This window comes from Phaethon aethereus, assembly GCF_964289735.1.
Source record: "Phaethon aethereus genome assembly, chromosome: 1".
Lineage (NCBI taxonomy): Eukaryota > Metazoa > Chordata > Aves > Phaethontiformes > Phaethontidae > Phaethon > Phaethon aethereus.
Window position 1 is genome coordinate 63,388,304 of NC_138575.1, and position 24,108 is coordinate 63,412,411.

The 24,108-nt window shown below is 38.6% G+C and overlaps 1 protein-coding gene across 1 annotated transcript in view; it reads left to right on the forward strand.

Moving 5' to 3' along the window:
• The window catches only part of GNPTAB (N-acetylglucosamine-1-phosphate transferase subunits alpha and beta), a gene marked incomplete at both ends in the record, with an annotated part of 46,519 nt that overhangs the window by 12,516 nt on the left and 9,895 nt on the right, over positions 1-24,108 (forward strand). The window contains 13 exons of the mRNA XM_082014405.1: positions 205-246; positions 998-1,203; positions 1,894-1,958; positions 2,224-2,358; positions 10,518-10,679; positions 12,424-12,603; positions 13,709-13,879; positions 15,540-15,663; positions 16,397-16,600; positions 17,745-18,853; positions 20,740-20,939; positions 21,201-21,420; positions 22,447-22,560. Coding sequence (XP_081870531.1) covers positions 205-246; positions 998-1,203; positions 1,894-1,958; positions 2,224-2,358; positions 10,518-10,679; positions 12,424-12,603; positions 13,709-13,879; positions 15,540-15,663; positions 16,397-16,600; positions 17,745-18,853; positions 20,740-20,939; positions 21,201-21,420; positions 22,447-22,560 — 2,932 coding nt within the window. The remainder of the gene's footprint in view (positions 1-204; positions 247-997; positions 1,204-1,893; positions 1,959-2,223; positions 2,359-10,517; positions 10,680-12,423; positions 12,604-13,708; positions 13,880-15,539; positions 15,664-16,396; positions 16,601-17,744; positions 18,854-20,739; positions 20,940-21,200; positions 21,421-22,446; positions 22,561-24,108) is intronic.

A 24,108-nucleotide genomic window follows, 5' to 3' on the forward strand; every position in this document is an offset into this window, starting at 1 on the left:
GCGCTGCATGAGAGTGAGCAGTGAGGGGCACATGTGTCAGCCTGTGCTTGGCTTGGCAAGGCCAATGGCAAGCCCTTGGCAGTTTTATAACTGGGTTATCGGTGCTTTCACATGTCCCTGACTCAATTAACAATCTGAAATTAGACTAAATTCCTTATTGTCAACTCAGTGTTATTTAATGTAGTTGTTTTAATTTTGTAATAGGGAAATCCTTGGAAAGAATGCGACAGAACCAACAAAGAAGAGGTGAGACACTGGTTTTTGGCATAAATTGGAGTGAATGATATCCTATTAATTGTTAGCTGAAAGTAGATGCTGGCTGGGGAGGTGGTTTGGTTTCCGATAGCCTGTGCATGCTTTCCTTCTATGTCACTTCAAGAGAAGTTGACAGCATGATAATATACGTGTTGAATAAAAGTAATGCTATTGTGATGTATATGAATGAGCTTCTTGGAATGTAACAATTTCAGAAGTTCAGAAAGCACATCCTTGTCACTGGTAAGGCATAGCTCTTATTCAGAGTGTGGATTTTTAATGCATATGCACCTGTAACTTTATAGTTGAAAAGCATGAAAAATTTTTCAGTGTTGTTTTCACCTGCCATTTGCATACATGGCACTGCAAGTAATTGTCTGTGGAAGGTCCAAGCCTCTTGTACCTCTGCTGCCAGGAAGTGACAGGGCCTGCTCTGTCCCCTTCCTCATTTAGCTTGATCGTTCTGCTATTTAGAGATTTTTATAAGGCCTCCTCTGTGGGCAAACTTTGAAATCTTGGAAACTTGTGAAAAAAAACAGTTATAGGAATGAACTAAACTGTAACAGTCAGATATTTGCCTTCTGAAGCAAAATAAGCATGTTCTTATTAATTCCCCTCTACCCTAGCAGATGTTAGAAATAGTTGATCAGATTTTACAAATACAGCTCTCATTCCATCTAACATTGATTTTTGTCTTACATTGTGTACTAGCGTTAAATACGCCTTTGGTATTTTGCTGTAGTGAGAAGCAACTGGAGTGTTTGCTGACACACTGCATCAAAGTGCCAATGCTTGTCCTGGATCCAGCACTGCCTACCAACGTCACACTGAAAGACCTGCTGTCCATTCATCCTGCTCTACAAGTTGCTAACAATATGTTCTTTGTAGCAAAACCAAAAAATCCTTCTACCAACGTGACAGTAATTGTTTTTGATAGCCCTAAGGATGGTAAGAACTTATTTGTCAGATTCCAGCCAGTTTTCTAGAGGAAGCTTTTTAGTAAGCTGCTGTGAATTAGTTTGGGTTTTTTTCCCCTCCAATACTGACTGCCACTAATTTTCTGTTTGACTTTAGGAAGTCATTCAGTGTCTCTTGCCCTCAGTCTGTTCCTCTAAATGATGACATTTAATGATACTGTTTGCTTACCTCCCAGACAACTGATTAGAGATGATTAGCATTCCATGCTTTAAAAGACTATTGTAAAACAGGTTTGGTATCTGAATATCTGTGTTGCACTGATAATCTCAGAAGACTGATGTTTAGACTGAGGAAGATTAGCTTTAGAAATCACCTTTTAATTGCCGTGAAGTCTAGTTTGAATATTGTGCAATAAGTTCTGCCCTTGCTCAAAGGATTGTGTACCTTAAAACAAAATTATCAATGTGTTCAGCGTATATGAGTAGGATCTTGGAGCAGGTATTGGCTTCTTATTTTGCTTAATATGTAGTGCCTGACCACCAGTAGCCCAGCCACTGGTGTTTATTTTACCACCAAGAATTATTTACCAGTTATAAAGACAACTCTTCACATCATAAATATCCAAATCCTTTTAATTTGCAAAAGTATATCTTACTTACTAGAATATACAAAATAAGTGACTATCAGTTTTTGATTTGCAATGCATTTTATTTATTCTAGTTGAAGCTGCCCATTCTGGAATGTTAAAGGACAACAGCAAACAGATAGTATGGAGGGGTTATTTGGTATGTACTTTTAGTATCTGTTGATTTGCTTTTGTATATGTTAAACTTTTAGTACATTTTTAGAAAGTGTTGCTCTGCTATTCTGTCCATATGTCACATGTAGTAAGAAATGAAAACTTTTAAAATAACCCTTATTCCAATTTGAAGTTTGTGTTAAGTGACAAAATATATACTATTAAATCTGTCACCTGATGAAGGATTGACAGGTAAATGTGAATTAGTCTAAGTTTTAAAAAGTCTTTATACCCTGTTTGCTTCTTTTTAGACTACAGACAAAGAGGTTCCAGGTCTAGTATTAATGCAAGACTTGGCCTTCCTTAGTGGATTTCCAGCTACATTCAAAGAGACAAATCAACTAAGAACAAAACTACCGGAGAGCCTGGCCTCTAAAGTAAAACTGGTAAGGGTCTGGAGGAAAGAATAACTTAGTTGTATTGGTTTTTTGGAATGGTTCACATATGGGATCTCGCCCACCTAGGAGACTTAAGGATGTTTCCGATAGTGATGTTTTTCTGTGTGACTCTTGTTTTCTTGAGTTCTGAAGAGTAGTAAATAGTGACTCAAATAATTGCCTTCAAAAGACCAATTGTCCATTCTGTGACTGCAGGTTATTAGGCATTAGATTTGCTAGCCTGCAACTGATGAAAAAGTACCAGCCTTATCAATTTCTCTCAGCCGTTTGCTGTAGGCTGTTGTCTTGCTCAAGTGTACTGTAACACCGGCCTGTTTAATGTGACAGAATTTTGTTTATGTAGCTTCTGAGCTTTTTTCCTTCCCTCTTTGCTTTTAGTAGAATTATCTTAATAGTAACAGCACTGGATTGTTTCACAGCTGAATCCTGTATTTCTCTCTGCAAAGTACTCTGTATGGTCTTTAGCAAGTTGCACTTCAGCTTACCTACCTGCAAAGCAACAGTGGATTACAACTTGTCTGACTGTGCCATCTGTAAACATTTCATGCTTTCTATTCTCCCCTGCCATTTGAACACCTTTTCCAGTTACAGCTAGGTTTAACAGATAGGTAAAAGTTTCAAAAGTCTGTAAAAATCATTGGCTTACTTATTGGAGAGAGATGTGATTGGTGGTGTGAAAGGGGCTGAGGCCAGGGAGTTTGTGGAGGAGAGGGAGTTAGCAGGGGTAAAGGGATGTCAATCCATAGGTAATCTGTCTTTGTTAGTCTGATGCCCACCTGTAGAATGTGCTGATTGACTTTACGGCTTGTTCTTCATGAGCATCACTTTTTCCCTGCCTTAATTTGGCAGGCTGGGTTAATGAATCATGTATTCTGCTATTGCAGAAACAATATTGTGTAACTCCTTTCATAGACTGGTCACACTCCAACTTAATGCAAGCTGAAGTTCATCTTTCTTGTCTGGGCTTGTGTTAGCAGGCTGTCTTAGAGTCTCACTAGTGGTAGAAACCTCCTGAAGTAAACACCTCTATTTCTACACACTCTTAAAAAGCTTAATAGAGAGAGCTCTTAAATAGTTATTTAAGCTTAAATAGCTCTCTTCTTTTGCCCTTTTTTACATCTCTAGTGTCTTCATAGGGAGTGGCTATGGCTTTTCCCAGTTTTTGTTCTACTAAGTTAATCAGGTAGTGCTCATCCACAGCACTGGCTTTCCATTCCTCTCATCCTTCTGACAGCCCTTTCCTGCCACTTCTGTTGTGGATTTGTCTGCCTTCAACACGACTGACTGGAATTTTGTGCAGCATTTTAAATGAGGCATCACCAGAACTTCTTACACAGTGAAAAATACATAGTATGTAGCTAACCCAAGGCTGGCAGACTGTCAGAGACTTGCTGTGTGCTAGATTGTACTATATATTGGTGCTAGTCATAAAAATTGTCTCTTGCTATTGTGAATCTCTTGCTAGTTTGGGTGAGTGATGGCAGATGTGCTTTGGTGTGGCCAAGGCATCTTCCTTCTTTCTTAGTGGCACATTGGTGGGTATTCATATGTTCAATCTGCTAGTCTCTGCTTGTTTTATATGCTGTGGGTATTTTTTAACCGTTTTAAAGAAGTGGTATTTACTGCAGAGAAATGAAATTGTTCTCTAACAGGAGATGGTACTTCAGTTTTGCTATCTGAGATGCTAGGTTCTTCAAGTTTGCATGAGGAACTTTGTTAGTTGAATGCTTCCTGACTTTGAGCCATCTGAAGAATATTCTTTGAGTGCAGATTCATCCATTTGGGTTTGGCGCCTTTTCTAGTTCGTCACCATAGCTTAAGTTGCAGGTTCCTGGTAATTCTAACATATTTAACTTAATGGAGCTGAAGAGCTGAGGATACCTTTGACTTCAGTTACCAGCTCTTTTAATTTGTTAAACTTGCCCTTTAGCATTCAAGAAACTTAGTGACAAGGTGTTCCTTAAATTTTTTTTTCTGTTTCAATTTAAAATGAATTAGCTTATGTTTTCCTGACATAGGGTTATTTTCTAGCAGCAGCTCTTCTGTAACATTCTCATTAATTACCACATTGGTATCTGAAATAATATTGCCTCTGTCAGTTTCAGAGATTATTTGGTGGAAAACTGTCTGCTTCCACTGCTGTGAATAAATTGGAGCACCATTGTAGGCAATGTTTCTTCTCTGGTTGAACATCATAGATATAAGCTCTCATAGTAACATAGTTCTCAGGAATGTTCCCCCCTCAAACAATATTTGGAATTTAATTCTTTGTCCCTTAGCTAATGTTGCTTTATGCTCTTTTTCCAAAATGATTGACTTAAATCAGTTCTTTTATCCATGGTACACTGCTGGTTTTTTTTGGTTTTTTTTTTTGAGTTCTGGTGCCCTGTATTGTTAACACTTGGTGTTCCTTTGTCAGAGTAACTTTTATGTGTCTTTCTTGGACCCCTCAGTATCTTTCTGTCCTTGACGTTCTACCACCTCTCTTCTTCCCTCTGATGTCTGGTGTCATGGCTTGTACTAATATTTTTGCTGCTAAAACATACTACTTTTAGCATAATACCTGTTGTTGTGGAGGGGTTTCTGGTTTTGTTTTTTTCTTGTTCCCTAGCTCTCCCCAGGTACTTTCTAACTTCATTAGTTGTAATTATTTCTCCAATTGCGTTATCTAACTAGTGTTCAAGTCAGTGTTGATGCTTTTTCTCTTTAATACTCATGTATGGATTTCTGCTTCCAGCACCGAGAAGTTCATAATTCTCTCCAGGATTTCTGCTGTAAATCTGTCAAGCACAGACCTTATTCATAGACTAGCCGTGTCTTTTATATTATAATAGAGACATTCCGTCTTTCACAGACACCTTGGAGAATGAAAACCCCAAATTTCTCCTAATTACTTTTGAGCCATCTGCTGTTTTTTTTATTATCTTGTGGTTTTAAGACTTGTGGAGCGATTCTGCCTGGACCTTAATTTTTTGATTGTAGTAATTTTTTCCCCGTTTCATCAGATGATCCCTTTCATCATCTTTTCTCCATTCCAGTAGGATCTCCTAGCAGTATTAGTCCGACAGAAAACATGATGGATGGATTCCTTCTGTGTTTCAGTTCTGCTTCTCATGTCCAAGCAGCTGGCTAATCTGTTGTCTGTATCCAAGCTAATCACTAGCTTAACTAGCAAATCTTAAAAATGCTATAGTTTCTCAGTGTTTTTGCATTGCTGTCTAGATGAACATAAAGGCTGCATCTCTGTGGTGTCTTAGATATGTGTCCCATCTCCTTGTCTGTTTTTATGGAAGCAACATCCCATGGCTATTATCTTTCTACATGATTTTTCCCTAGCCCGTCATGGTTGTGTTTTTCTCCTTGTTACCAGTCATGTGTCATCCACTTGATCACAAATCTTTCTGTTTGTGCTGGTTCTCTTTTCTTTGGTGTGTTCTTATCTTTGTGTAAACACTACCATTGTGATCAGCTCATTATCTGTTCCTAAGAGCTCCTCTTCTGCAATTTGGTTGGGCATATCTCTCTGTGAACACAATTTTTCTCAGGTATCTGCAGCATTCTGCAGTTTCTCCACCCAGTCATCATTGCTGTCTGTGTTTCTTTTCCTGGTGGTGGATGCTTTAGAACAACTAAAGTGTCATCATTGTACACTATGTAGTCATATCAGCGAATTCTTCTCCAAACAGTTCTCTAGTCTTGGTAGCAGCAATTTATTTGTTATACCTAGAATGGAATATATGTATATAAATGTAAGAAACATTATATTTGCAAGGATAAAAATTTTTAATATATCAAGTGTGGATGAGATTGTTTCTATAGAAGCCATTCCTAAGATCCTAGCTCAGAATCAGTTCTTTATTCAGTGGATGTTGTAGGTAAGCAGTTACGGTAAACATAACCAAGTGTGTTTTTCTCCTTACCAAAGAGAGAGATGCTAGGTTAATGTTACAGTTAAGTAGAAGAAAGGTTGGTTGTCTACAGTTTCCACTGAAATTTGCAGCAATTCCTCTGCTGTTATCACTTCTGGAATCTAAAGTCTGTGAAGTGGTGTGAGATGCCCAGCAGAGAGGAAGAAAGTTGCACCTGAGTTTAGGCTAGACTTGTGTCTCATAGCTGCCTCCTGATGCTCAATGGGTTTCTCCATGCCCTAAGTGGCTGTTTCTTAGTGCAATGCTCAAGTAAAGAAATGGTAATAAAAAATTTCAAAAATGCTGCTATTAGAAGCAAAGAGAGGTGAGAAAGGGAGGAGCTGTTGGTGCATTTGTGTTGAAAGTTGATAATGCTGCTTTAATTGGATTGCCTTAGTTTGTTTGGTTGAAATCACTTCTGAATCCAAAAAGGGCCAAAAATTGCTCAGACATCTGTGCCATGTGTTTCTTGTTCCAAACATCTAAAAACCTCTGAAAAAAGCATCTGAGCTCAACTAGAGGGGATTAAATTGTGAAGATTTAATATATAATGCATTAATTTCCAAGGTGAATTCTGTATGTTTAACGGTCTACTGAATTTTTGTACTTACGGCCTGCACTGGAATGTAATGATATGGAAGTTTATTTCCAGATGAGAGGAAGACAGCAGTGTGACTGCCTAACATGTTTGTTGTTCTACCTTGCATGTCTTATGACAGGTGTGGTTGACAATTATATTTGGCTGCTTATATTTATTTTCCATGCTTTCTAAACGGTGCACTAGTAAGCCACTAGATGGAGGTGTTACTCTGGTTGTGCAACTGTCTGCTGTTAAGCTGTATTTCTTTAAAGGCTATAAAGATGTTACGTTGTACCTATACATGAAGAAGAGCAACTGAAAAAACTTTTTTTCACTTTTCCTTCCTTACCTACATATCTAGAGAAAACTATTATTGTTCAGCCTAAAAGAGATGCTTGTGACTTAAAAACTAGGTAGTGTTGTAAAGACTGACAAGGGAAGGATTGAAAGAGCAAGGGGATTTGATTTGTTTGATTTTGGGGGGGGGGTTTGAGTCTATCATGCTAACACTTTGTCACTGAAATAGTATACAGTAGTGAAAATTTTTGGAGAAAGATGACTTTCCTTCAAGATTTAATGTCCTGCTTGCTTCATGGGAAACTGAAAGTGTGCAGATCTCCTTCCTTTGCAAAATACTGTTTTCTCTTTAATCTGCATGCATGCGTAGACACGTATGTGGACAAGTTATGTTGGAAACTAAGGGCTGTAATGTGACTTAATGACCTTGTCTTACCAATGGAAGAAAATCCACATAGGAACTTGCAGGCACAGTGATGATGCTGGGTGTTCGCTGTCCTCGCTGCCTTGGGGGAGAGGGATCTGGGATTCTTACTGCTACTCTTGTTAGTGTTGATGGAGCAGACAGGTGGCTTCAGGAGTTGGTGTTATGTTCACACGGATGTAATAGGTAAGCTTTGTAGGAAAAAAAAAAAAAAGGCATTGAATTGGCTTTGACTCTGGGATGACCTTCCTACTATGTTAGCTTATAAAGGGAACTTGATGAGTTTGTAAAGACAACAGTATTTCGTATTTGTAAAGCTTCTTGTAACTCTTTAACAACACAACACATGGCCCCTTCCCCCTTCTCTTGCTATGTGGGTATATGAGTTTTCCCAATATCCATACTGGAGTGTGAGAAAAGGAGCCTCTCATTTCCTTAACAAGCTTTAGTCATTAAGAAGATAAAGCGTAATAATTTAAAGACTGATTCAGGGTCCAAGTCGCACCTCAGAAAAAATCTGCTCCTACCTTGAGAACATGGAAATTGAAATGTTTACTTCTGCATGGGGTGCCTTAGCCCACCTGGCCTGTAAGCAGTGCCAAACATGCTGGCTCCAAAGGGGAACCTGCCTTTAAAGTTACCTGGTGGAGAGAATGCAGTCTTCCTGTCTCGTTTTCAAGTGCATGATGTAAGTGTGCACGGGTGGCGGTCTGGGCATGTGCCTTCATGGTGTCTTTTCAGCCTGCTTGTGTTAGGAGAGGAGGCTTGCCTGATCACGCTGACTCTGTGCGTCTAGCTGCTTGTTTTTCTGTTCTATTTTCACGATATCTTTGGACTGGCTGACCTGTTTTGTCAGGATGAAGATGTTCTCTAGAAGATAATATTTCAAGGGAATGGGCAATGGCATGTGTCCCCACTGAGAGGAGGTTAATACCTGTGAGACATTAGAAGAATCTGCCAGGAGAGAATTCCATTTTGAATATACCAGTGACAAAATACTTGGAGCAGAGCTTGCAATTTATTAGAGTCTAGTTAGTTATGTCACCAGATAACATCTTTGAAATCTAACTTTATTGATAACTCTGCTTATGAAAAGACTTGTTTCTTAAAAAAAGGTATTGGTGGAAAAAACATTGATGTCAAAAATAATCTGTTCGGTGCAAGGGTTATCTTAGCTCCAGTGCTGAGCGATGGAGCACATTTTTCCACTACTATTTTTTTGTGCTTGTACTGTTATATATTTGAAAAGCTAGAGCATATACGCTGTGTTAGTGGACGGAAGGGGGAAAGCGTTTGTAATAAATCTAGCTAGGAATTTGTAGTACAGTTACGTGTTTTGCTGAGTTTGGTGGAAGCATGTTAAAGAGAAACTAAATGCTCTTAAATACTTTCAAAGCTCTAGAATGGTAATATTTTTGGTTTGCTATACATACATTTTAAATGACAGATTCTAAGGGACTGTGTGACACTGTTGTATTCTTAAATAAAGCACATACCCACTGATGGCAGCTTTGCAATCTGTAGCATTTCGATATCGATATTTTTGGAGGTAGCTAGCTGCAGTCCGTAACTATACCTCAGCCATTTAGCTACTGAAGCCATCCTTTCCACCCGTAGGTTCAGATGATTCCCTGGAAGGTCTGAGATTTATCAGATTTTTCTAATGGCAGTCCTCATAAGTCAGATTGAAAGATCTCAAATAGCATATGAGTCAAAGCATCAACAGCTTTAAAATGTCACAAGTGAGACAGCTGGTCTTGGTAAGGGAAGGGGTGCTAACTCTGGGACAAGTGTTGTTTTAAAATGAGCAGAAAGGGTCAGGTTTAATAAAAAATAAAGAAAAAAATCACTTCAGTTTATTTCATAACACCCTTGTGGTTTTGCTGTTTTCAAATAAGAAAATTTTGTTATGTTCTCAATTGCTGTTACAGGTTTTATGCAACTGAAAATCTGGTAGATGTGCTTATTTGTCTTATGTTGCATGAAGGAACAAAAACTAAGCATAGCATCTAATAAATGTTGTTAATGATTAACTGCATTTATTCTCGATCTGACTGTTGAATGCATGCACTTGGAGAACCAAAGTGGAGTTCTGCTTTTAGCTTGTTTGTGTCTGCTCATGCTACTTCATATGGTAAACCCAACATTTTGGTGGGTTATGCTATATTTCTAGTGAAATGTTTTGGTGGTCTGTAATTTGTAAGCTATACTAGCTGTTAGAGAGGGCATGTAGTGCAAGCCTCTTCTTAATCTGTGCATTATGAAATGTGATATACAGACTTAGTAGTGGCAACAGATAAAAACAGCAAACAGATCAAACAGTACCCAACTAAGAAATGACCTTAACAGCATATTGGCAACCATCATTAAGGACTTGGAGACCCACATGGATTAGTTCTGGAGCCCTTTGTATCTCAGATTTCTGAGCTGTAGGTTGATCTGTAAACCATTCTGAAAATTTCACGCTACTGACAGCAGTGATGAATTGGTGGCCTTAATTTTCTGAGAAGAGCATTGCTTGATTAAGACCGGGGCAAAAAAAAGTGTGATTCTTTCAGTCCTATAATAAAATTGTAATAAAATATGAATTTTGTTGTTGGAGGTGGGAGGGAATTGGTGGGGACTTACTGTTCACCTACTCCAGAAGTATTTGTGACATGGACAGCTTTACTGTTGCTGGATCATTGTGTAAAGAGAAATTTTCTTTGGAAAGTGAAAATTAAGCATCTAGAAATGTTCTGTATCTTTAAACGTTGTTCATTTCTTGTTTTACTACCTCTTTTTGTGTTCTTACAACATTGTAGTTCTTTAAAAACAGTGTTTACCAGCCATTCTTATTAGTAACTGTAGTAAGAAAAATACAACAAAAAGATGGAATTGGCAAAGGAAGAGTGCTGGTCTGGGTGCATGCCAGAAGTTAGTTTCTCTGCTTGTATAGTTGCAGCTCTATTCAGAAGCCAGCGTGGCTCTCTTGCAACTGAATAACCCTAAGGGTTTCCAAGAACTGAGCAAGCAAGCAAAGAAGAACATGACTATAGATGGAAAAGAACTGACGCTTAACCCTGCTTATTTACTATGGGACCTCAGCTCTGTCAGTCAGGTAGGTAAATTCTGTTACAGCTTGTAAAGGTTGTGGTATTTAAAAAGTGCAAGAAGCAGCTAACTAGTCAATGACAAGGAACAAGGGATTTCTTCCAGAAGCTTGGAAGTGTTAAGAATCCAGTATTTATTTTGTTGTAAGAAAACATCACAAGACCACTGTCAAATTCTGAAATCAAGGAGGAAGAAGGATCAAACAGAGTGACATTTAATTGAAATTTTCATGCTTTCCACTAAAGTGAAAAATTTTTCCTCTGCACATGTTCTGATAAAGTTGTGTGCAGTCAAGTCCTGAAAGGCTTAACTGATTTTTGACTGGCAGATAAGCAGGCTTCTTGTGTGGGGGAGATAGAGGGCTCTGTTAACAAACATGATTATCTCCTTCCTCATATGTTTCTTAGGCATTTTTTGCTTTGCAGCATCATACATCCTGAGCAAATGCTAATTACTTCTCTTCCAAAAACTTTCAAGACCTGAAATACAGATGTCTGTAAGGAAAGGTTTACTCTGAATGCTTTTGATACAAGCAAGGATGTTTGGTTTACCAAAGGAAATAAAATAACAAGGTGTCTGTTTCAAGATAAGATCTTCTAAAATCTTGGGTTTTTTTCTGCTGCTAGAATTTAATTTTACAGTAAATGTCAAGAGTTATGGGTAAAGAAAATGTGCCCTCTCCAATAAAACTTGCAATCTGTGTATCCTGTGAACCTGGCTTTTGGAGAACTTTTCCTTATTAGTACAAACCCTGAACTCAAACTTTGTACTTCCCCATGTTGAAATTATGTAAATGGCTGCCTAACTAATGGATGCTGGTGTTGCTGAAATGGTTTCAGTTGTTAGGTTTTTAAGAATGTGTGAACTGTGTTACTGTACATACTAGAAAAGAAGGAGACTTAGAGTGTGTAGAATCTGCAGTAACTGTTAAACACTAATTTTTTTCTTAGTTTTCTGTTTCAGTTAGGCATATTTCTTTTAGAAATGTTCCTTTTAGGCAGCCTTAACTGTTGTTTTTAGGAGAGGTCATTAAGTTCATACATGGGAAAAGAAACACATGTTACAGTGTCATGTAACCTAATTTTGTTACTTACCTGAAGAGCTTCTAATTAAAATGTTGTCTTAAAAAAAAAAAAGAAACATTTAGCTACTTGATAGTGAATATTAGGTTCAGTTTTGATAATTTTCTCTTGCTTAAATTCTTTAAAATGAAAGAGCAGGGGATAATTGAAGAGCTGCTCTATCGTGACAATTCCAGTGTATCTATATTAGGTGACATTTATATATGGCTTATGATGCAATGTACTTGGAAGGGCCCAGCCTCTTAAAACTGGGTTTCTGAAAGGTGATACTACTGATTTGAAATGCAACTTGGCTTTTGATCAAGATCAGGAAATAATTGAGACTAATAATCCAGGAAAACTGGAGAGTGTGTTTTTTCTGGGATTAGTTCTTCAAGAGCTGGGATCACAGAAGGCACTGTCATCTTGCAGTGTGGTCAGCAGACATCCTAATGATATGAGATGGTCACCCATTTATGTCAGACAATTGTATCAATTCACCTTGGTAATTCACAAGAATATGATCCTTTAGAAGAATAATGGTACTTGATCAATGTACTTTTTGTTTTTGAATGTCTAAGTCCTCAAATGTTTATGCACCCACATGCTAAAGCACACTGTTTTTACTTAGCTGGATCAGAACTTGAATGTTCCATTTCAAAGGTAGGAAAGGATTTTTTCTTTCTATAGTCTAAACAGGATGAAGATATTTCTGCCAGCCGCTTTGAAGATAATGAAGAGCTGAGATACTCATTACGATCAATAGAGAGGCATGCCCCTTGGGTACGACATATTTTCATTGTCACTAATGGGCAGATTCCTTCCTGGCTTAACCTGGATAATCCTCGGATAACCATAGTGACACATCAGGTAAAATTCAAACAAACAATAGCCAAACGAAAAACCCCACCAAAAATACCAAACAAGCAAAAATACCAGCATGAAAAAGAGAGTTTTATTAAGAACACAAAAGATAAGTAAAGATTCTGTGTTTGTTTTGAAATGCAGTTATCCCCTTTCAGGTAAAGGCAGCATTTATTTGGAAGGTACAAGTGACCACCTCTTCCTGTCTCATCCATGGTTTTATTACATCCCAGTATGTCTTTGTATTTTGGCTAAGCAGATAACTGAATATATATCAAGCCTTCATTTAGTCCACTTTTCCAAATACTGAGGCTTCAGCTAATGTATACCTATGTCTAGTTTCCTTATAAAGTCTATTTATAAAAAAACCTGGGGAGAGGAAAATGTAATCTGAATCCATAAACACTCTTTCAGGACCAGTAATAACCTAATTAGCTTGTGTTGAGACAGGATGGATTACCATTACTGGAAGATGGCTACAAAAGAAGTAGCTATGCATTCTATAAAGCTTATTTAAAAGAGAAAGGGAATCCTTCAAGCTTCCTGAATAAGTGAAAGAAAAATACTCTAGTAGCTTCTTATTACGAATGCGGGAGTAATTTTGGTATCTGAACATGCCGTAGGAGCCCCAAGCAACCTAAGTGGTAATAAGATACTAATTCAACTTATGTTGCTGTCTACTTGTGATGTTACTTGAAAGAGATGGAAGAATCCTGACTTTTTGAATGCTGGACCAGGTTCACCTTGCTTGAAACTTTGTGCAGCCTGTAGTGCATGAGAAGTATAAATAGGTGTACACTGGGCCTGATCCAGTACCCAGTGAAAGAGGTGTTTGCGTCTTTGCATTGAACCAGGTGCAGTTTTTGAGTTAAGCAGCAGGCTTGAAAATGGTTTTGTGTGGAGAAAATGAGATAGTGAAGTTTTTCTTTTTTGCTATTTTTTTCCCACTTTTTTTGTCTTTCATATCTCTCGTTGTTCTTGATAAAACTTTTCTTTTTAAGTAAGTAAGTATCAAAGATATCTGATGTACCTGATCTCTTATGGTTTGGCTTTTTTAATTTATTTTTGCCTTCTGAAAGTGTTTTGGGTTGTTGGGGATTTTTTGTTTTAGGAAATATTTCAGAATGTGAGTCACTTGCCTACCTTCAGTTCACCAGCTATTGAAAGTCACATTCATCGTATCAGTGGCCTCTCTCAGAAGTTTATCTATCTCAACGATGATGTTATGTTTGGGAAGGATGTTTGGCCTGATGATTTTTACAGTCACTCTAAAGGTCAAAAGGTAAGCCATTATGAAAGGATGTTTTAGCAGAAGTAGATAGAAAACTTTTCTATGCTACTGAAATACTACTTTGAAAGGGAGAGCAAATATAAGATGATTTCCCTTCACTCCCTGCTCCCCCTTTTACCTCTAGAGGTTCATTATTCTTAACTAGACAATTGTTAGCAAAGGTGCAGGGTGGGGAGAGCTCTTTCTTTTTTTGTATGTGTGCCGTGTTGATGTTTCGGTTGCAGAATTACTTTTTTTCATATTCACAGGTTTCTGGTGGTATAATGGTTCCTCTGTCAGGCTTCATGCTTGAGTTTGTCACTGTCGTTCTCGAATTCTCCCAGTTTCTGTTGGAGCATTGGTAAGACTGACGTGGTGTTTGGCAGCTGTCAGTCTTCCCTCCCTTGTAAATTCTTTTTGTTTTTTGGGGAACGTTCAAAACGAAACAGAATCAATTCTTCCATGGGAACATTGAGGTCAGATGACATTCTAACTGGTCTAATAATTAAACTTACCACTAATTACCTCTGTTCCAGACACCCATAATATCTTTGTCTGATTGATATATGATTATATATTTAATTATTTACTAAAAGATATATTGTTGCATGTTCATGAACATCAAGTAATTTAGTCTTCCAACAGACCTGTCACCAACAACTGGCATAAAGCAAGGAAAGCAGGCTGAGGAATCATTAGCCATAGTCATGTGTAAAGATTCTGGTTGCCAGTAAAGTTTTCATCCATGAGGTTGATCTACAAGAGTGACGTGGAGGAAAAAATTCAGATGTATATTTGTTATTTATATTAAAGCAGTAAGTACACAAGACACTAGAGACACCTCATGCAGGCAGATGTGTACACTTGTGTACACATGCAGAAGGGTTGTACAAAATTAGTTTCAGCTACTCTAAAATTACTGTTTCAGTACTTGAGGATGTTAGGAGGCTCTTAGTTGTTTTAAATCTTTAAGGACATAGGCGTATAATTGCAAAATCATGTTGTTAGTGCACTTCTGTTGTTCTTCTTCTCAGTTATGATAAAATCAGCTTAGGTGCAATGTTTGTGATAACCTGACCAGTACGTGTTTCAGTAGGAAATGTGCTGCTAAAATCTTGAAACAGTAAGGCCTAAAGGAAAATGTGTGTCATTTTTAAGGCCTCCCCAGTTGAAAATACACACACCCCCACACTTTTTTTTTTTTATCTTGGCAATTCTTAGAATTATTTAAGTCAAAGAGGATCAGATGCTTCAGGGATTATGTTCAACATGTGCTGCTTATCTCATGACTGGTTAGTAATGAAGAAACATTTTGAGTCTCTGGGAGAACTAGTGAACTGCAGAGCTATTTCAGAGTTTAAGTTCCTTCTTTGATAAAAGAGAAAATATTAATTTTCATTGGAATATGGCTTGCAGAAGTGGATTTGGGATGTCTTGCTTTCTATTTCTGGCCATTGCTGCCTTGCTGTATGGGCTTGGGAATTCTTCAGTTTTTCCTTCTGTTTGAAAGGGGTAACATTGACTTCACAGATGATAGGGTTTAAATGCTGTTTGTAAAGCTTTGTGAATACCTAAGGCACTATATGCTTATTTTAAGTCTCTGTATTCCAAGAAACAAGCTCAGTTGACTTCTATTTGCCAGTCCTTGTCTTAGACTGTAATGTTGTTCCAGGTTTACTTGACTTGGCCTGTGCCAAACTGTGCTGAGGGATGTCCTGGCTCATGGATTAAAGACGGTTACTGTGATAAAGCCTGTAATAATTCAGCATGTGACTGGGATGGAGGCGATTGCATTGGTAAGACAGCAATGTAAATTTAGAAAAAGTGAAATGTTTTTTCTTGTAAGAATAATTCCATAATTTGCCATTCTTCTCTAACTACAAAATTTGCCTCCTTTAATAATAATAAAAAGTTGGCTTACAGATGAAAACCTTATTTCTTGCAAACTACAAATTTCTATGGAAAATGACAGCAAATGGTAGGGCATAGGAAAAATCTTATTTTGGGTATCAAGTTTGACTAGCTAAAAGGAAGGTTTTTGGAGTTCAAATTATTATTATTGTGTAATGTATATACACATACAATATTATATATTATTTGTACTCAGAATCCAAATAACAGGATTGTGAAGCTGCACCATTAGTTTCTAGGTTGAATTTTCAGGACTGCAAGGTAGGAAAATGAAGTTTTTTCTGGATTGAGGACATGATACCACTCTAGGGGGCTGTAAAGTCAAGACTGCAAGCATGAGAAGTAGTAAATTGGTTTTCTGCCTGCCTTTTTGAAGTTAAAACATGTTGGAGTTTTTGTTGCAATTTTAAGTTGCTTCATAAAATTTTACAGTGAGATTGTGCACACTATTGATTTTACACTGAGAGGTCTAGTTAGCATTTGCCCTGTTTTAACTTCACCGACGTTAAAATAAGATTGTTGATGCTTCAGTCTAACTGTGGCTTAAAATGTGCCCGTCCTCAGGAATAAGGATTTCCAATGATTGGGGTTTTTTGTTTTTCTTTTCTCGCCCTGTAGGTAACAGTGGGGGTAGTCGCTATGTTGCTGGTGGAGGTGCAGTTGGAGGTATTGGGAATGGACCACCGTGGCAATTTGGTGCAGGAATAAGTGGTGTTTCGTACTGTAACCAAGGCTGTGCTAATTCCTGGCTGGCAGACAAATTCTGTGATCAGGCCTGCAATGTCCTCTCCTGTGGATTTGATGCTGGTGACTGCGGCCAGGGTATGTAAAATACATCGTTGATAAACTTTCTGTAGAGATTCTCTTCAGTTGCCTCACATTTTTCGTTCATCGTTACTCTCAGATTGGGCTAAGATGTCATGTACAGAGTCATGGAAAAGAGCTGCTAGCAGCCTAAGAGAAAAGTCAGATGCTTCTTGTATTCACTAATCCAAACCTGAATCAGTGGTGCTTTATTTAATAAAACTGATATTGACCAAGCATAGATGGAGTGCTTGATACTTTACAGACCAGCAAGCATCAAACTCCTTGCCCCAGGAGGCTTACATTTTAAATGGAGGAATTACATTTCAGCTATAACAGTCTTTATCCCAATAAGCACAGCTGACTTGATGATGCCTGTAGTGGTTAAGAAATTTAAAAAAACCTCTCTGATGTTACCAGCACAAGTTCAAGCCTGGCTCTGGGCTCTTGCCAAAGGTTACTTTCAGTCACCTGTGAAGTTGTCTGAAGTTTATTTTGATATGAAAGACTAGGAGGAGTGAATGAAGTGATTGAGAGTGCTGTCTGGTATAGGCAGAGGAACAGAAATGGAAGAATTTGGTCTGTTTGGAAGAGTAGAGGCTCCCCTGCATCTCAGCTCAGACAAAGGCATTACTGGCAATTCTGTTGCTGGCAGTGAGGTTTTGTTCATGTGAGAATTGACAGATAATCTGTCTTTTCCTGTGGGAGGGAGAAGTTTGATTCAGTCTGATTCTGGAAGTCTCAAATCAAGATGCAATGTAGTAGTGGAAACCAGCTGTTGTAACCTTAATCCACTAAAATGTGGCAAAAATGTAGTATGGGTATGTTAATTTATGCTCATGTTGATTATGGTACATAATTTTAAGTGATGTGTGATAATGAGCCACTTAGGCTCTTCAGGTAGACACTGAAAGAATGGTAAATTATACTGGCTTTTAGAATTATCACTGGAATGTCTGGCAGCTTTATATATCTGAGTATGTTCTAGTCATTCATTGTTAAAGATAGGTCAGCAAGAAACTGGAAGCTACAATAAGTGTTCTTTCACAAAGCTGTCTTGCTGCTAATATAGTGAATCTAGCTGGCCATATTACAACTAAAAAAGCTGGAAAGGTGTCACACTGCAAATTGACAGAAATTTGTTTCTTTTTTTTTTTTCTAGATCACTTTGAAGAGATGTACAAGGTGACACTTCAGCTTAATCAGACCTACTATGTTATTCCCAAAGGTGAATGTCTGCCCTACTTCAGCTTCAGTGAAATAGCCAAGAAAGGAATTGAGGGTTCATATAGTGATAATCCAATTATCCGACACGCTTCAGTTGCTAACAAATGGAAGACTATCCACCTCATAATGCATAGCGGTATGAATGCAACTGTGATCTATTTTAACCTTACATTTCTAAATAAAAATGATGAAGAGTTTAAAATGCAGGTAGCTGTTGAAGCGGATACTAGAGAAGAACCAAAACTGAACACAACTTCTGTACAAAAATCCAACTCTGATTTTAAAACTATAACTTCAGTACCAGAAGCTGAAATGATATTTGAGGATATTCCTGAAGAAAAACGCTTTCCAAGAATCAGGAGACGTAGAAATGGCACAAAAGAGAGTCTACATGAAGAGGTGATAATACCATCAGTAAATGTGTCTCTCCTTCCTGAAGATGTTCAGTTAGCACTGCAGAACCTGGACTTAAAACTACTAAATGGTGATATAACTCAGAAAGGATTTAACCTGTCCAAGTCTGCTCTCCTGAGACCTTTCCAGTTCTTAACTACAGTAAATAGTATTACAGGCCTGGAAAAGAAGGGTGTGCATAACCGTTCAGAAGATCAGAAAAACCAAACCAGCTGGCAGAAGCCTTATAAAGATGTAAAAAATGGCAAAATAAAAACAATAAAAGCAGATGAAGAAGTTCCTTCAAGGCTTACAGGAACAAAGGGGACTGTTGTGCTAACGAACACAAATAAGCCTATTTATAAAGTAAAGCCTAAACCCACACTTCCAGCCCAGAGCATGGGAACTAAAAATGAAACTCGAGAAAAAGTACTGAATGCACTCATATTAAGGGAAACCCAGAAATCAAAACATACTGGGAATTTAGATACTGGAGAAGACGCACAGGGAATGGAAGAAGGAAAACGGGGTGTGCAGGTGGATACAAATATAAGGGAGGGGCTAGTGGGAAGAAAATTACAGTCTTATGCTGGAAGTTACCAAGGCTTTTTGCCATGGGAGAAAAAGAAGTACTTCCAGGACCTTCTTGATGTGAGTATCTTAACATCATTGCTTATTAGAATAGTTGCATCATTCTGCATTTAGTGGAATACTGTTAGTATGATCTATAAACTTGGAATGTGTCTTGCCTTTGAGGCAAATACTGAAATTTTTTGAAAGCTTTTGACTTTTCACATAAAACTGAACTTGTTTATGATCTGGACCTCTCTTAGCTAGGTTTCAAAGGCTGAACAGCCAGTTCTGTTCCCTCTTAGGAAAAATTTCTTCACCGAGAGGGTGGTCAAGCATTGACACCAAGTTGGGTGGGAGTGTTGATCTGCTGGAGGGTAGGAGGGCTCTGCAGAGGGATCTGGACAGGCTGGACCGATGGGCAGAGGTCAACTGTACGAGGTTTAACACGGCCAAGTGTAGGGTCCTGCACTTTGGCCACAACAACCCCATGCAACGCTACAGGCTTGGGGAGGAGTGGCTGGAGAGCAGCCCGGCGGAAAGGGACCTGGGGGTGCTGGTTGACAGCTAGCTGAACATGAGCCGGCAGTGTGCCCAGGTGGCCAAGAAGGCCAACAGCGTCCTGGCCTGTATCAGCAATAGTGTGGCCAGCAGGAGCAGGGAAGTGATTGTGCCCCTGTACTCGGCACTGGTGAGGCCGCACCTTGAATCCTGTGTTCAGTGTTGGGCCCCTCACTACAAGAGGGACATTTTGTTGCTGGAGCGTGTCCAGAGAAGGGCAACGAAGCTGGTGAGGGGTCTGGAGCACAAGTGTTATGAGGAGCGGCTGAGGGAACTGGGGTGGTTCAATCTGGAGAAGAGGAGGCTGAGGGGAGACCTTACCGCTCTCTACAACTACCTGAAAGGGGGTTGTGGTGAGGTGGGTGTTGGTCTCTTCTCCCAACTAACTAGTGATAGGACAAGAGGAAATGGCCTCAAGTTGCGCCAGGGGAGGTTTAGATTGGATATTAGGAAAAATTTCTTCCCCGAGAGGGTGGTCAGGCATTGGAACAGGCTGCCCACGGAGGTGGTGGAGTCACCATCTCTGGAAGTGTTCAAAAAACGTGTGGATATGGTGCTTCAGGACATGGTTTAGGGGACATGGTGGCGCTGGATTAATGGTTGGACTTGATGATCTTGAAGGTCCTTTCCAACCTTAGTGATTCTGTGATTCTACTGCTTTTTTTGTCAGATTCACTTTTTATTCAGTGTATGTTGGCATAGTGCTATGGTTCAGACATAGCACTACCAAAAGAAGCCTAAATTTTGATTACACTTGTTCAAATATTGATCCAGTTTATTAAAAAAAAGTAAAAAATCTGTATAATGGTAAGTACTTGGGTTCTAAGTGTTACATTGAAAGTCTGACAACAAAACTGAATATCCAGACCACGTCAAGAAAACGTGTAGGAAGCTTTGTCTGCTTCTAGCCAAAGCATTTTGGCAATTTTGAGAACCTCTAGAAGACAAGATAGAGACTGTGCTTCAGTTGGTAGCAACTGCATTGTAGTCTGCTCCACATAGTAAAGGGGCTGTGTTTTTAAAAGACCACCTTTTTCTGTTCATCTGAGATTGGATATTGCATGAGGAATCTCTATATTCACAGGACTTCATTTTATGAAATGTGGATGAATAATCAGAAAAAAAAAAGCAATATTACAAATAAATGTGATAGGAAACAGGGACTTTGTGTGTGAGGTGTCAGAGCACAAATATTAAGGAAGTTTTTTATAGACTACTTTTCTTCAAAGCATGAAAACTTAAAAGAGAACTGAGGAATATGAAGAAAAATATTCCAAACTTTTCGTCCCATTTTCAAATATTGGAAAGAGTTGGCACCTGGCTGAAATGTCATTTTTTTCTGTGTTTAATGTTTTTGGTCTTTTTCCGTAATGTAACCTTGATTTTATGCCTGTCCTGCTCTTTAGGAAGAGGAGTCATTATTCAAACAAATGTCGTACTTTACTGATGGTAAACATTTTAGAAGGCAGCTGAAAGATACCTTTGCTGATTCCCTTCGATATGTAAACAAGCTTTTAAACAGCAAATTTGGATTTACATCTCGGAAAGTCCCTGCTCATATGCCTCACATGATTGACCGCACTGTTATGCAAGAGCTACAGGATATGTGAGTATGTTCTTTGTTTGGAATAATGTAGAATTTTAGGTAATTGTACCTTTCTGTTGATGCTTTGCTATAGCTATTTCCAATGTGATTAAAATTATATTTTGAGAAAGGAAATAGGTATCTTACTATGACATGATAGTTGCACTTGAATAAGGAGACTTTTGAGGACCTTTTAAAATTCTAGGTGAGAATTTGTTTTTAGGTAAGGAATGTTTTACTTTAAGAAACTGGACTACTAAATTAGTTTACATTCTTATATAGGTTTCCTGAGGAGTTTGACAAGACATCATTTCACAAAGTGCGGCACTCGGAAGATATGCAGTTTGCTTTTTCATATTTCTACTATCTTATGAGTGCAGTCCAGCCACTGAACATTTCTCAGATCTTTGATGAGGTTGATACGGACCAGTCAGGCATTTTGTCTGACAGAGAGATTCGCACATTGGCCACGAGAATCCATGAACTACCATTAAGTTTGCAGGTACTCTTTCCCAAGCAGTAACTTTTAGAGTAACTTCAGTTTTAAAGTCCAAAACTGTTATCGCAAAATACGTCATATCTTTATTTATCCTTTGGCAATTCTTAAATTTTAACTGGAAAATATAACATTGTGTTCTACTTTATCATTGTTATACAGAGTCAACAGTTGAGTTCTAGCAGCAGAAAAATGGATCACTGGTGTCTGATTTAAAAAAAACAGACAAGAGTTTGTCAGAAAAGATGTTCACTGGTAAAAGCCACTGTGAAGAGCGGGATCTTATTGTGGTTACTCTTGTTCTTGCACATAGTAAAAGACAGTCCTTGCCCTGAGGAACTTGTGGCCTTAAGAAAGAAGTGAGAAAAAGGGTAGCAAAGGAGTCATACTAGTAAATACTGTGACCGTATACAAAGACTTACATTTCTGTTTTTCTAGGAACCTGATAAACAGAGACATGGTCTTTGTAGGACTCTCACTCATAGAGAGAGTTGGTAGAGAACGAAATGTACTCTTTCTGCTTTACAGAGAGGAATTGGCACAAACCAATGAAAGAATTTGCTCTTGAAAGAGCACACAAAATCATTGGCATAGCTGGAACACAGCCCTGCTTTAGTGTGGTCCTGGTCTGTACCTTAATCAGAAAATCTTCTTCCTGTCCTTTCAGTTCAATTCTCTGTTTGCTTGATTTGGGATTTAATATGCCAGTGCTGGTTTGGGAATTCTGTACTGTTCTGACATCATCAGTAAAGGTCTGTTGTTCATTTTTAAATGAAAACTACATTAAGTCATGCTTTATCTAGTCTGAATTCAACTATGCACTGAGCATTTGCTTTACTTTAGGCATATGGGGAATCCTGCTGACTTCGGCAGTTATTGTATTGGGATCTGCTGAATATTAAGTCTTCTTTTTCCAACAGTAGCATGGAAATTTTTTGTTTAGATAACATTAAATATGTCTGTGTGCCCTGGATTTTTAGAACTATGTCAGTGAGAAAACAGGAATATCTTTTTTTCCCTTTCTTCTCTTAGGATTTGACGGGTCTAGAACAAATGCTAATAAATTGCTCTAAAGCTCTTCCTGCTAACATCACTCAGATCCATGTCATTCCACCAACTCAAGAAGCGTATTATGATCCTAATCTGGTAAGAAATGTTGGTCTTAAGATGCTTGGTTTCTTTCCTGAGCATGTATTTACTGTGCCTGAAAAGCTGGTTTGATTTCTAGAGGGAAAACATTTACAAAAATTTCTGCTTGTGTGTACATGAAGTAAGTGTTGTAAAATGAAAATTTTACAAGCTACTTCCTAACTTAAAGCCATTAATTTCCTTCAAAAACAGAAAAAAGCTGAGCTTTAGAATGTTGTTATAGAAGGGATTTAAAAAGTCATCCTTGTTAGGAAAATTCACTGTTGTGAACCAAAAAGACAGTAAGCTCAATACCTCTCTGACTAGAACTTTCTGGTAAGTCTTTATCTGAACTATAACCCATGTATTTAAAAACAAAACAAAACAAAAAAACCACCAAACCATCAGATGGACACCTTTAGAATAATTCTTCTGAATCGGAAGGCTTCAAGCTAACTCCTTTTAACATCCAAAGATGGGCTGACAGGAACCTCTTGAAATTCAGCAGAGAGATGTACAAAGTCCTGCCCCTGGGGAGGAACAAGCCCATGTACCAGTATTACTCTGGAAAGCAGCTTGGCAGAAAAGGACGTGGGGGTCCTAGTGGACACTAAGTTGAACATGAGCCAGCAGTGTGCCCTTGAGACAAAGAGAGCTAACGGTATGCTGGGCTGCATTACACAAGGTGTTGCCGGCAGGTCAAGGGAGGTGACTCTTCCCTTCTGCTCAGCACTGGTGAGGCTGCAATTGGAGTGCTGGCTCCAGTTCCAGACTCCTCAGTACAAGGGACACATGGACGTACTGGAGGGCGTCCAGTGAAGGGCCATGAAGATGATTAAGGGACAGGAGCATTTCTTGTATGAGGAGGGGCTGAGAGAGCTGGGAGTGTTTAGCCTAAAGAAGAGTAATCTCAAGGGGGGGATCTCATCAATGAATGTAAATATCTGAAGGGATGTCACAAAGAGGATGGAGCCAGGCTCTTCTCCTTGGTGCCCAGTGACAGGACCAGAGGCAATGGGCACAAAATGAAAACACAGGAGGTTCCCTCTGGACATCAGGAAACACTTTTTTAGTGTGAGGGTGACCAAGCACTGGTGCAGGCTGCCCATTTGTGGGCAGTCTCCATTCTTGGAGATATTCAAAAGCCATCTGGACATAGTCCTGGGCAGCTGACTCTAGGTGGCCCTGCATGAGCCCAGGGGGATTGGACCAGATAAGCTCCTGACGTCCTTTCCAACCTAAACTATTCCTTGAAAATTGAGGTCTTAAGACTAAACGTTCCTTAAAGATTTAAGTCCCTAATTCTCTTTTAATGGTTAAATTCTCATTAAAATCTGCTGGAATTTAAGAATGTAGAATATTTAGATCTGATACTAATACCTGAATTTCTTTTACAATGATAACTTAATTCCTGCATCAACGTATGCATTTGGAAAAAATGCGTGCGTGTACTTTGCTAAATTGATGACCTGATGTTTTACAGCTTTCAAACCAATATCGTATCAAAGCAAAAATAATTTTAATGAGTATAGGTCATGAACTGTTGGGTAGTAGAAGAGTGTTACT